Source organism: Rousettus aegyptiacus, unplaced genomic scaffold (genome assembly GCF_014176215.1).
Source record: "Rousettus aegyptiacus isolate mRouAeg1 unplaced genomic scaffold, mRouAeg1.p scaffold_m13_p_1, whole genome shotgun sequence".
NCBI classification, from domain to species: domain Eukaryota; kingdom Metazoa; phylum Chordata; class Mammalia; order Chiroptera; family Pteropodidae; genus Rousettus; species Rousettus aegyptiacus.
Genome location: NW_023416284.1, coordinates 165,684,771 through 165,698,195, shown reverse-complemented (window position 1 = coordinate 165,698,195; position 13,425 = coordinate 165,684,771). Strand labels below are relative to the sequence as shown.

At 39.5% G+C, this 13,425-nt stretch overlaps 1 protein-coding gene across 5 annotated transcripts in view; it reads left to right on the top strand.

Moving 5' to 3' along the window:
* Positions 1-13,425, top strand: part of NHSL1 (NHS like 1) — a 126,381-nt gene that overhangs the window by 68,197 nt on the left and 44,759 nt on the right. For all 5 annotated transcript variants that reach the window (XM_036222095.1, XM_036222087.1, XM_036222106.1 and 2 more), the window contains exon 2: positions 2,045-2,197. In XM_036222095.1, the coding sequence (XP_036077988.1) occupies positions 2,045-2,197 (153 nt within the window). The remainder of the gene's footprint in view (positions 1-2,044; positions 2,198-13,425) is intronic.

Sequence of the window (13,425 nt, the reverse complement as noted above, 5' to 3'; positions counted from 1 at the left end):
GGGTCGCTTTCTGCAGCTCCCTTGCTCGAAGGCTGTCCTTAGACGGACTGATTAAATGCAGATCAAGATCCACCAGGAAAAGAGACAACGGCTCTTCTGGGCAGCCGGTCGGTAGCTGTACAGTGGGGCAGTGCACAGGCTCGAATACCATTGCTTGGATTCCATCTGTCATGGGCACATAGAGAGTTTCAATTTTCAATATTTTGCAACCCTGAAGTATGGTAATGCAATCTTTCAAATAAATGGACATCAGCACAAAACATTGTCATTAACTAGGGCTCCTCTTCGGAGGACGTAAGGTGAGCTCCGCCCTGCGCAGATTCTCAGATATATAAATAAAAGCTAAGTCAGGTCTTTGTGGATTTTATGTATTAAGATTGATAGTTACATGTACCATGCAAAACATTTGTGCAACGAGAGGGTCTGTGAAATACCAGGTGCCTGATTTACATGCTGCTTTGGTCAAACACTAAACGCAGAATGCGCACAGGACATTTCCGTTTTTACCTTGAGATCTAGTTCTCAATGTTTATTTTCCCATTTTATTCTTTGATGGAGAATTTATTCAATTGATGGAGAATGTGGGATCATTTAAGAAACGAATTATTTGGATGCAAGACTTGTAGAATTTACTAGCAGTAGAAAAGATGGTTTATAGTTTGAGGGCTAACCTGTGGCTCAGGTTCCCAGGGGTGCTCAGAAAGGCCCAGTTCCTCCTTAATGATGGTTCAAAAGTCAGGGGCTCCTTTAGAGTAATTTCACTGCTCCTACCACAACCATGCTGTAGGTGAGTTATGTTATGAGCTAAGACTTCACAAACATTAGTTCACTTGACCTTTATAATAATAGCTCTGGTAGTTGTGCTATGAGGTACATTGAATTAATTTCAAATACGTTCAGATAGAAAGGTTCAATAGGTCATGAATGCCTGTTCATTTTATTTTTAGAATCTATTATGTGGTCTAGTTACCAGAGACATATAATGTTGTAGAAATGGGTATGTGCAGTGTACACTCTATAGTACAGATAACAGTTTGGGAAGAATTGCCCCTGACTCACAATTTTAGCATCTGCTGATTTTACAGGCCTTAGACTTATCATCCCCCGTAAATGACTCAGCAGAGGGTCTTTCTCTGATGCTCCTCTCGTCTCCCCTGCCTGGCTCACGGCGGCAGATATACAGAAAGCATTACAAAGTTGTTTCATGGTGGGCTCCACTTAGTTTGTGTTTTCATGAAAAAAAAAAAAAAATGAAATAGACAAAGAGGTCTCAAGCCCTGGGGAGAATAAAGGAAAATTGTTATACAGATTTAGTGTTCACTCATGACTACCTGTCATTTTTCCCCTCTAACGTTTTCAATCTCTTTTGTGCCGGGAAAATTCAGTTGGATTGATTATGTTGGGAAAAGTCAATTACCTTGGAATGTTTAAAAAGACATTTTAATATAAAAATGTTCCATGAAAGCAAGCAATACAGGGAAAATTTTGTAGCACAAATGGTTTTCTACTCCTATTAGATATGCTATTTAAATATATTACATTGAATGTTTATGCTTAATTTTTTTAAAGTGAGTTTATGACAGTGACATTTTAAAATAATGCTTTAGAGAGGAAAGATTCGGTCTTGACCTATCAGTAAAAAAATAGTTTCTGTCTTGATAATCTAACATTTACTGATGCAATGGCATTTTACCATTGAGTGCAGATGTCTGTCATGGTGGGCTTAAGTAGGAATTGGAGTCTCTATCAGTTTTGTCAGTCCTTTTCTAACATTGGAGTAGAGGGAGGGCTTAAAAATCTGGGAAAGGTTAAGTGAGCAAACACTTCTACTAAAACATGGTGGGGGATGATGGACAGTTTCACCCATCCCTTTAGAGATAAAACACTTTGGAAAGGACCCCTGGAGTCTTAAGAATTTACTCCATTTCCCCCTCGCTGGCCCTGACCCGTGGAAGTGGTAGGCACCAAGAACTCATCTTGATGCAATACATTTGGAGCCAGAGAAGCTTAATTCGACACCTGGATTCCTTCTCTCTCTCCACAGCGGTATCCACCCTAGATGAGGAAAGTCGGTGGACCGTCCACTACACTGCTCCGTGGCACCAGCAGGAGAACGTGTTCCTTCCCTCCACGAGACCCCCTTGCGTGGAGGACCTGCACCGGCAAGCCAAGCTCAACCTCAAATCCGTCCTGAGGGGTAAGACTGCTACCTGCAAGCGCGTTGTTCTCGCATCGCTGACAGTTGGAATTGAACGCATACATCTGATTGTTATTTGTGAAGGAAGACCTGTTTATAATGAACACATAGTATGCTGTGTCTTTATGAGATGGCATAAATACTCGTAACCTAATTCATGCCTAATATGTTGGGGTAGAAACCTGCCTGTTTACAGGTATGCAGAGCCCACCCCTGTGTAGAAACCCTTTAGTGAGTTTAAACCACCAGTACTGATTTAATCCAAATACACCCCTGCTGACATGGGGAATTTTGCCACTGCCTTTTTGAAACCACTGTCTGTATTCAAAACAGATTTGTTAAGGCTGATACTTTCTAATGGTTTGTTCTGGTTAGTTCAAGTTGAGAGGAAAAGGGACCTGCATGTAGACTTTGAAGGACTGCAAATTGTTTGATTTATCAGAACTTGGGCGGCACCCAGCTGGGCTCCTGTAAGGGCGGCTCTGTCAGCTAACTGATGGATAGAGTACATTGTGCTCAAGAAGTTCTTTAAAAGAGAAAGGAGTGACTTTTAATATTTCAGACTTTTTTCTTAAAACAGCAAGCCAATGTTTTTATTCTCCCAGATGCTGCTTCTACCTGTTCCCTCCTACCGTGAAATTGGGACATAATTATACTTAAAAAAGTACTTGTTGTTTATCTAAAATTTAATTTAACTGGGGGTCCTGTATTTTATCTCTAATTGTGAAAGAGTTAAATCTGGGAGGAATGCTGTTATTGACTCAAAGGAAACCCAGTAATATTTATCACAGTTTTTACTTGTGTACATCAGTCATTAATGTACTGTTACTGTGACTAGTGACGACTAGCTAATGCTCATTAAACACTGTATGCCAAGTACCATTCTAAGCCTGTTACATGTATCATTCAGTCCTCACAATAACCATACTACTTACTATTACTGTGCCAGTTTTACAGATGAGAAAGTGGAGACGCAGAGATTGAAAGCTTTCCTATGGTCTTAAAGTTAGTAGTAGAACCAGGATTTAAACTTGGACAGTCTGAGCCTGCAGAGCTCATATTCTTAACTGCAGCATTATCTTGCCTTTAGCAACCATTTGTTAGAAATCTGTTCTTCTGGCAGAAGTGCAGAGTACAAAGTCAGAATCTTAGCTCTCAAGGAATTTATACTTTTATTTATAGTGCAAATCACAGTGTGAAAAATACCTAAGAGATAGGCCAAAAGTTGCAGTATGGGAGTTAAAGCAGATAATTTCTATGTACAGAGAAAAGGAATAGCTATCAAAGGACTCATAAAATTATATAAACATTTTAGTTTAGAAAAAACATAGTCTTGTTTTTTTCTTCCTTAAGTCTTTTATGATGCTTAGATTATCTCATATTTTATTACTGTTGTCTTACAGCCTTGACATTAGACTTCCTGAAATGAGGACATTATTGGGTTCCCTTTCTCATTAACCTGGGAACCTATATATTCTTAGTCACTGCAAGCTTAATAGGAAAAAATGGCATTAGTCAGGTGCTCTCGTGTGGCTTTAGAGTTGTCCTTTGACCTTTGCCTTCGTGGTGTTGGTTACTCCTTGTACCTAAATCCAACCAAAATTTCTTCTAGATCTCTTCCGTTCTTAGTGATTATCTTTAGTGAATTTTGACCAGGAGTTTCTCTACTTATAGCTCACCTTCATCTCCCAAATGATTCGTAAGAATATTAAATGGCACCCGTCCCAGGACAAACCCCCGAGGCAGTGCTGTTGTTAACGTTTCTCTCAGAGATCAGCACTGAGCCCTGCATGTCTGGCTTGCAGAGGACGCTCCCAAGAAGGTATGTGTGAGTTTGAATATTCAGGCCCAGTTCTTTTTGATCAGTCTCCAGGAGACTGGGCTTCCCTGCCTCTGTCATGTATTCTCAAGTATCAGATCAGAGCTTCTCTTTCCTTCCCTTAGAAAATTAAACATCTGTATACAGATTTTTCCGATTTTATTTTCCTTTTGACTATTTAGTAGATTCATATGAAATATCACCGCTGGTCTTGCCCACACTTGGATTTAATTTTGAAAAGGTGAATGCTTCGGTAATTGCTTTAATGCCCTAAAGTGGTTCATTGAAGAGATTTACCATTACTAAAATTACTAACTTTGGTGGAAAATGCTTTGAAATCTGGATTTAAATACTCCTTAAGAGATTTAAGATAAATAATAACTTTAAGAACAGCATTGAGAAAGATGAAATGAGGAAGAGCATCTGAGTTTTTTCTTCGTTTTTTTCACTTTTAATCACATACCACTTCCCCTCCACCCTGTTAGCGACTTGAGATAAACAGAACATGAGTGCAGAGTACTTATTGCCTCATAACCAATGAAGATTAAAAAGAAAAAAAAAAAATCCACGACTACATATACTAGTAAAGTTTGATGTTATATAAGGTTATTATTCTAAGTTCATTTGACCCAGCGTTCTTTGCTTAAAAATACAGAAAGGTAGCTAGTTATTCACAATGATTAATCTGTTTTCTTCCTCCTATTCTTACTTGACCTTCTCTATAATTTTAAGGAAGGAATACTATTCTTTATTGTTAAACAGATCGGTGCTTTTTCATAATCATTAAATGCTCATTGTATGAACTATAGTGTCAGTTTTTATGGGGAGTTCAGATCTCCTCTTGAGGATCATAAAATATAAAAGGAAATGATACAGTGACTTCTTCCTTAAGAGCTAAGTTTGAGTTAGGACATAAAGGCAGATAATAGATACAATTTAATAAGTATTTGAGCCTCAGTTCTGTACTATGCCAGGAGTTTTTAAATGAGTGAATAAAAGTTTGTAGGTCCCTAACTTTAAATGGCTGCCCTTTCTGTCTTGTGTCAAGACTAAAGTAAATGACAGTAGTGTACTGGGAATGTGTATGAGGTACGGTGGGCACACAGGGAGAGTGAGCTCAGTCAGCTGGGAGAGAAAAGCACTGGGACACCCCCCACTGCCCAGATCACCCATCCCCCATTGGAGAGGAGAGGGGCTTTCGCCGCGTGTAGGATGGCACGTGGAATGCCTGGAGCACGTATCTTCCATGTGCAGTTTCACTCTATTCTGGTCCAAAAAGAGCAGAGATCTTTTGTATTTGTTGTTGGCTAGTCTCTGGAGAATTAGATAGGATTTGGTGGCCATGCTCTTAGATCAAAGATTTGGTTTTGTTGATTTATTTTGTTACTAGAGATTTTGGTAGTGATTTACAGCAAATGAGGATATAAACATGTACAGTAAATTCTCACTTAATGTCATCGATAGAGTCTTGGTACTGCAGCAAAATGACATATAATGAAACCAGTGTTACCATAGACTTATTGGTATAAACAAGACAACAGAATCTACTCATAAACGTTACAATGAAATGATGTTATTGGAGGACCTGCTGTACCTAGATTTAAAACCAGTATTTTAATATTTGGTTCAACAGGACATCTGACTAGCAATGAATAGTGAATTTCTAAAGATAGATCCTATTATCCATAAAGAATTCACTCAGCTTTTTACTGAATTTCCAGAAGAATTCTACCCATTTAATCTCCATAGCTGTTTGAACCCTTCATGAACTTCGTCAGAGTTAACTGTGGTGATGAGTAACCTTTATCTAACTAAATTTTTATCTGGATAATTTTTAGGTTTATTATAAGAGCCACAGTTAAGTGGGAAATGGGGAATTAGGGGGTGGGAGTGGGTATGCTCAGGCTACTGAGAGGTTCAGATTTTATTTCTTTACAACCCGTAGACTTCATTTAAAAATTAAGAGCACAATAAAGGCTTAAATAAAGACATGTTGTTTTTAAGGCCCCATCCCCCAAATTCTAACTTGGGAGAGAGATAAACATACTTTCTCACAGTATGTTTAACAGGCAGTTTAGTTACTGTATCTGTCTGTGTACACTCCTGCCTGAATTAGTTCCCAGAGCATCTGTTGTTGGTATCAGGAATGTTCTTTAATCACAGCCCTCTTTCTTGAAGAAATTTGTTTTAGCAGGTCAGCTTGCTCTTTGCTTCTAGAATTAGAAGTGTGAGCAGAGGGAGGAATGTTGAATCTGGCCTTTGTGAATTCACAGTGAGAGGGTTACATTTACTGTATCTGGAGAGATAGCAGTTAAGGGTTTACAATGTGAAGAAATGACTGTACCAGGTGATTAAAAACAGTGTGTGTGTACGTGCGTGCATATGCACGTGTGTGTGACTGTATACCAACCTGCTCACCATCAGAGAATGGACACAACAAGTAGTGTCAGCCAGGGTTCTCTGACAATTCATGACACACACAGACTGTAAGGGTCACTGCATCTACTTTTCATTGTCAAGAAGCCACCTAGTTCCCTTTTGACTTAGACAGATATTTCTGTTCTAAGAAAGGCTGTGGGGTTCTCTGGATTTGATCGGGAGCCTTGGCTGTCTTATCTGTCTGTACTGGGCACATGGGCCCCTAGGGTATCCCAGGAGTCCTGTGGCTTTGGCTGTAGATTCTCCTCTTGGGGCCCTGTGGTGCTTTACACAGGACCGTCTGGGAGATCCCTTTCTAGGTATGGTCTCATAGATGTTAACTGAGAGCTCTGTCTCCTGGAACCGTACGTCTGCTCACCATGTCACACAGACTCAAGGGAAAGTCTGCTTTGCCCAGCCCACCTTGTACTAAAGACATTGAATTCTTCGTCTTTTTTTTTTTCCTGTCACTTTTTAAAAAATGACATATAGCACAGACAAATACATAAAACATGTACAGTTTAATAAATAATTATGAAGCAAATGTCTAAGTAACCATTACCATTACTGGTCAAAAATGGAACATGACCAGGGTGGTCACTCTGTAAGGCATATAAAATCACTGTGTTGTACACCTGAAACTAAATACAATATTGTATACCAACTGTAATTGCAAAGTAAAATTTAAAAAAAAAGACTATAACCTAAATTCCGTAAACCTCCCGTTGTCCTCGCTTTCTAATAGGAAAAGCCCAGGTTTAATGAAAAGTGCATGAGTCACATCTAGGTTCAAATTCTGACTGTTATGTACTAAGGATTTGTGATTTGAGTTGAATTTTGAGTTTGTTTTTTCAACCATTCAAGCATGTTTTCTCAGCTATAAAATAAAGATCATACTACTTGTTTATATGGAAATAAAATTAACTTATTTATGTAAAGTATCTCAAAGCAGGTAAGTATTTTTGGAGGGAAGGGTGCATTTTAAGTGCAGTGGAAATGGCTGTTGTGAATTAGCTAGTGTCTTCTCCCCCATCCGTTATACTCCAGATACATGTTATGGGGAGGAGGGATCAAGGGAGAAAACAAGGAACTTTGTCAGATGACAGTGATAGTCGCAGACAGTTGATGTTTAGGGTCCTGTCATCCACATAAGCAAGGTGCCTTTCCCCTCACTCACCATCGACCTCTGAAAGATGCCTGGAATGCTAGAGCTAGCTGGCAGGGACCCTCCAGGTCTCCTGATGAATAAATCCTCTTTTTATTTTTTAGGTAAGTAAACCAAGACCTATAGAAGTTAAGGGTTTAGTTTATAGCTACTGGGCAGTTTATAGATGACTTGTTAGGATTCGAATTCAGCCCATGCTGGCCTCTTTTGCTCTCAGACTCTGAGGACACCGAGGAAGGCCTATCCCTTTAATGCCTCTTCAGCAGCCGTCAGCTTTCAAAAAGGTCATAGGAACAAGGCTCAATCTGGGACTCTAAAGGCCCAAGGAAGTTTGGGAATTTTAGCCAGTTAACTTAGGAAATGCAAAATAGCTCATGGATACTAAAGGTGATGGCCTCACAGTTGTTCAAGAAATCTTCTTTTCACTCATCTCTGATTTTATTAAAATTCAAATAAGTTTAAGAGAAATTTTAAAAAGGCAGCTTCATCTTGGGGCATCTTGTGTGACTAATACCTAGAACCGTGTTTCAGCCTAATGGCGTTTAGTGCTGCTTACTTTTAGGGTTATAATAAGTTATTGGTATCTCAGTGGATTTTTAGAAAAATGGGGACAGGTTATAGAAAGCAAGGGAAAGAAAGATATGGGTTTGGAAATATTAAATATACCAGGGATTTAGCACTTATGGCTGAGTTTACTCCTTTCCTAGTTCATTACTCATGTCCTTTCTGAAGAATCCTTTGATAAAAATTGATTCCTGAAAGGAGAAGGTGGAATATCACTGGTTAAAGAAAGAATCTTTCAAATTTTTTGTAAGTAAGGAACATTACGTTCCTTATTTATATAGAATTTTACGTTATTTTCTAGTTTTAAGAAAGATAGGCATAGAATTGGGGGTAAAGGAGTGCTATATTATTCTGAAAAAGCCACTGACACGATAAAATATACAGATGTCAAATTATAATGTACATCTGAGAATTATATAATTGTATTAACCAATGTTACCCCAATAAACTTAATTTTTTTAAAAAAGCCACTGAACGACATCAGAAATATAGTTGTCTCATCTTTCCCAAACCCCAGTGGCACTGACATCTTGTTCCGTTGCTATTAATTATTCTAGAAGATGAAATGGGAGACTAGAATTCTGATTTCAGTGCTACTAGTAGCCTCTGGGACATTGGAAAATCACATCCCATGTTTATACTTGGCTTCGTCCTTTGGAAAACAATTTATGATCTCTAAGTTTCCATCTGAGCTCTAAAATTCTGATTGACCTCTTAGTACTTAACTAAGGGTCATATATATGTAGTGTATTGACACAAAAATATAAATTACTGCTGAGCATAAGTCCTAACAGATTGGGTTGTCTAAAATCTAAGTTTGTGTGGACATAAAAATTTCTAAGTGCCCCCTACAAGTGAGGCACTGGGCTGGATATTTTGCTGTGTCAAAGATGAATGACGTCGCTTTCTGCCGGAAGCTTAAAAGTAGCCAGGGAGATAAAGTGTATGTATGAGTAACTCATGTACAGACAGGTTGATGATGGTGGTATCATCGAGCCTCACCTTTGTCCCTGGGTGTTGTCTTTAAAACATAAATCTGATCATTCTTCCCTTTTGTTAAAAATTATTTACCAGCTCCTTGTCACGGGACAGGATAAAACCTAACTTCCTCAGTACATGAGAATCTTCATGACCTGACTCCTGTTTGTCTAACCCCATCTGCCAGATCAGTTTCTCCCCCATGCTTCTCTGTCCCTCCACCCAAGTTCTTCACCCTGTGCCTTCTTCACATGCAAAGATAAAGCCCTTTGATTTGAGTGCTAGTCTTGTCCTTTCTTTGTCTCCACTGCATGTTCTAGCTCATTCCTTCTCCCTTCTGAACCATAACCTCTTAACACCTGGCTAATTCCTGGTTGCCTTTTAAGAATCATCTTGCGGGTGCCCAGGTCCCCACAGAGCTTTCCTGGACTCCCCAGGGCAGACCTTGGGGCGCCTTCTACACTTTCCACACATTCTCACAGAACCTTACGTCCCTCCATTAAACTGCGTATACTAAGCTACGTGATTGTGTTTGCACGTTTCTCTCCCCATCTTGACAGCAAGATCCTTGGGAGCAGGGCCTTTTCTTGTCATTTGTAGGGGCCCAGCACACAGTCCAGTGTGTCGTGTTATAAATTACTGTTAAGTTTATGCAGATCCTGGAAAGGTCAGCTAGAACTCAGGAATGGAGATGGGAGCCCACGCCACAGAACAACTGGTGAGAATGCTGGAGTGAGGAGGTTAGGTAGGGACGGAGAGAGCAGGAGGTCGAACCCGGAAGGCTTTATTTTAGGGAGTTGGGAGGAAGTCGGTAAAAGAGTAATTGGAGAGGAACAAATCATGATGGGGCAGTCATCCTTGTCCTCATGGGTGCAGAGAGAGTCTGAAGAAAGTATTGAATTGGTCATGAGGCGGCCATTGGTAACCTTCAGAAGAGCAGTTGCAAGGAGATCTTTGGATTTAAGAAGCCAGATTTCATGAGATAAAAATGATTTGTATAAGCAGAAAAATAAAACAAGCAATTTTAAAAGATATAAGTAAAAGATGTCAACAAAAAGGGAAAAGAGACAATATTTTGAGGTGGTGGCAGCGTAGAGGAATTATTGCTTGTTTTAAAAACTAGAGCCTTTAATTAATTACATGACTGTAGACAAAAGGAACCCACTGGAGAGGAAAAGGTTGCAGATGCAAAGAGAATGGGAGGATGTTCCCTGAGCTGGTGGTCGACAATGAACTTGGTACACAGGCAGAAGGCAGGTTTCAGTCTTGTCTCCTAGACCTGGGATTAAGAAAATTCTGTTTTGAGGTCAAGCAAGAGAATGCTGGAGTTGTTCATTAGGTGGTGTTGGAGGCTTTATAGAAATGTAGTCCTACTATATTGCTGGTTCTTTGGTGAGAATTACTTCATTTGATGCTCTTGTTCAGTGCTTATGAATTTAGTTAGGTTGACTTTTCAAAGACAAATGATAAGGTTATCGAAGGGTCGTAAATATGTAGGTTTGGTATTTCATTAGACATTTTTTAAAAAAATTTATGTCCATAGGCAAAGTTGCCCAACCTGATGAAATGATGGATTAAATTCTCTTTCGAGAGAAAAGACAAAATTAAGGAATTGACAGATTGGAAATGCTATACAAAAGGGGCTGTTTAGCGTCTCATGTTGGAATCAATGGCTCACAAAATTTTGTATAGTGCTAACTACTCTAAGCATGGTAACCCTGAAAGAGTAGTTTACCTGTGAGAGGGAAGTCAGATGCAAGACCAAAGGAAGAATGAACAATCATTGCTTTTTCAGCAGGTAAAGAGACAAGTTGTCTTTTTTTAATGGTAAGCAACGCACAAAAGACAGAATAGCAAAGACAGTCATTTAAATGATACGAGTCTTAACAAAGCACTATGGATCCTTTAAACAAAAGGCTTTTTGTTTTGTTTTTGTGTCTGTAGCCAGTCTGCTGTTTCAGCAATTCTATTTTAATTCCTGATAAAGTGAGTAACTTGAGTTGGCCTCTACATTTCGCTCAGTGCAGCATAAAAACGCTACATTGAAGGCACTGTGGATAAGGTCTGTTATCATTCAGTGTACAACTGAAGCCTCCAGTGTTGGTTTAGAGTCTTTGCAGGCCGTTTGATATTGAGTAACCTTGGTGATGCTCCACTCCTGCCAGTGAGAGGGCATTTGCATTCTAACGTGAAATGAGATCACCTCCAGTTGACTTTGCTCAGGTGGTGCTCCGCTGGGACATGGTTAATCGTGAACATCAGACAGCTTTCACCTTAATTTCAGTCGGTTTTAGTTCTTCAGGTCTTATCGAATGAATTTGTGTATACGAAGAGAAAAAATGTTAAAATTTAATTTTCTGCAATGGCAAATAACATCTTAAGAGTCATTCTTTCCATGGTTTGCAAGGAAACCTAAAGCTAACAGTTCTATCCAGCCCTTTAAGTTTTAACATTTAATTCCTAACTTTTTTTGGAGGATTTTTTTCCCACTTGAATAGGAATTAACCATAGAAGGAGAATATTAATCAAAATGACCTTTTTTTTTTTTTTTTAACCCTTCTATGTAAAATGAGATTGCCATGTGGTGTTTAATATCAGTGTCACTGGTCCCAGGCTATGGGGGGAAAAGACTCTTTCCCATGTGTTTATACATGAGTCAGCAAATTCTTTTCCTGTTTGTTGAGCTGATGACACAAGTAATGTTTATTTTTTTCTCTGTAATAATTCACCTTCCGTATCCTGATCACTTTATTTCGCCAAACACACCGTGGAACTGGAAAGAGAAGTCATTTGGAATGATGCTAAAATAACTGAGTCATTTGAATTTGGCAGTCAGGCATTCTGTTTTCCTCCCTTGGGACAGAAACCCATTTGTTTCAAAGGTTGGCATTCTGTCACCGTCTCCTCTCTTCCACCTTACTCCTCCCCAAAACTTTTCTGGGAGCTTTCTCTGTGAATGAAGCTTTCCTGTGACATCTGTCTGAACAGAAATCCTTTGGGAATTGCCCATGATGTAGTTAGTTTTGTGATGCTGGATTTGGTCAGTTTTCTTGAAATTCTACTGAAAGTCACATTCCTTGGATGCCTTGCTTGAGCACTAAGCATTATCTTCCCTGTCTCACCCTCTCCCACATGCTCTTTGCTCATCCTCTTATTTCTTGTACACGTCACTTCTCCTATTAAATTCTGCGCCGATGCTGGCCCCAGCCCACACTCCCCAGCTGTTACTAAGTAGACAGTAAATTATTTACTCTTCACAATGACCATAAGAGAATGGGTTTATAATTACCCACATTTTACATACAAAAACCTTGAGACGCTTAAAGCTTGCTCCAGGTGGTAGAGCCAACATTAGAATCCAGGCGCTCTGGCCCCAAAGCCCTATTCTTTCCCAAAGTAACTTGCAGACAATTACAGTGCTTGTGACAAAGAGCTACCTCCCTGCATATCTCTCTGTACCACAGTTACCAACGTCTAAAATGACACTAGCCTTTGTCTGGCAAATCGGCACGTTCAATTTCAGGTTTTCGCCCCACTGAACTCTTTCCTAGAATGATGTTAAACTAGTTCTATTAGAGATTTTCCCCTACAGTTAACGGTTTCATCAAAAATATATATTAAGTACAAGATGAAATAAGTAAATGTTCATCTTAAAAAATATTGGTATTTAAGGTCTGCTGAAATTACGTTTAGAGAAGGACTGTTCTCTCTTCCTCATAGGGAAGGCAGGTCTGCAGGCGAAAACACTTCGTGTCTCCTAGGAGGAATGAAAATGTTGGCAGATGCAGCATTTTAATGTAGAAAGAAAATCCTTTGATCTCTTTTGGAAATTATTTTATAAGTCCTCAAATTCATATTAGTTACACATAATAATATATGGCGTGTAGTCTGTCACCGCTTTCCATGTCCTCCTGCACATGGTCACGGCTGCCGCCATGCCTGCGGGATGCCCGACTCACGGTGCTGCTTCCACGCAGGCTAATCACAATGCCGCCCTCCTTTGAGCTTTGCCACAAATCCTGTCTTCCACAAAGCCTTCCCTCCCTAGTCACTCAAACCTTCCCTGCTAGCCTAAATTCTTCAATATTATGAACCGTATTGCATAATCCCTTTGATGCTCTACTGTGCCTCTCATATTGTGGAGGTTCGATTGATGTTTCTGATGGAAGACTTGCAAAAAAAAAAAAAAAAAAAAAGGAGTAAGGGTGTACAGGTAGCAACTACTGCCGCAGAGGCAGGATCATAGTTACAAGGAGTCTTTCTTTAGTCCCTAAGGTCATTCTC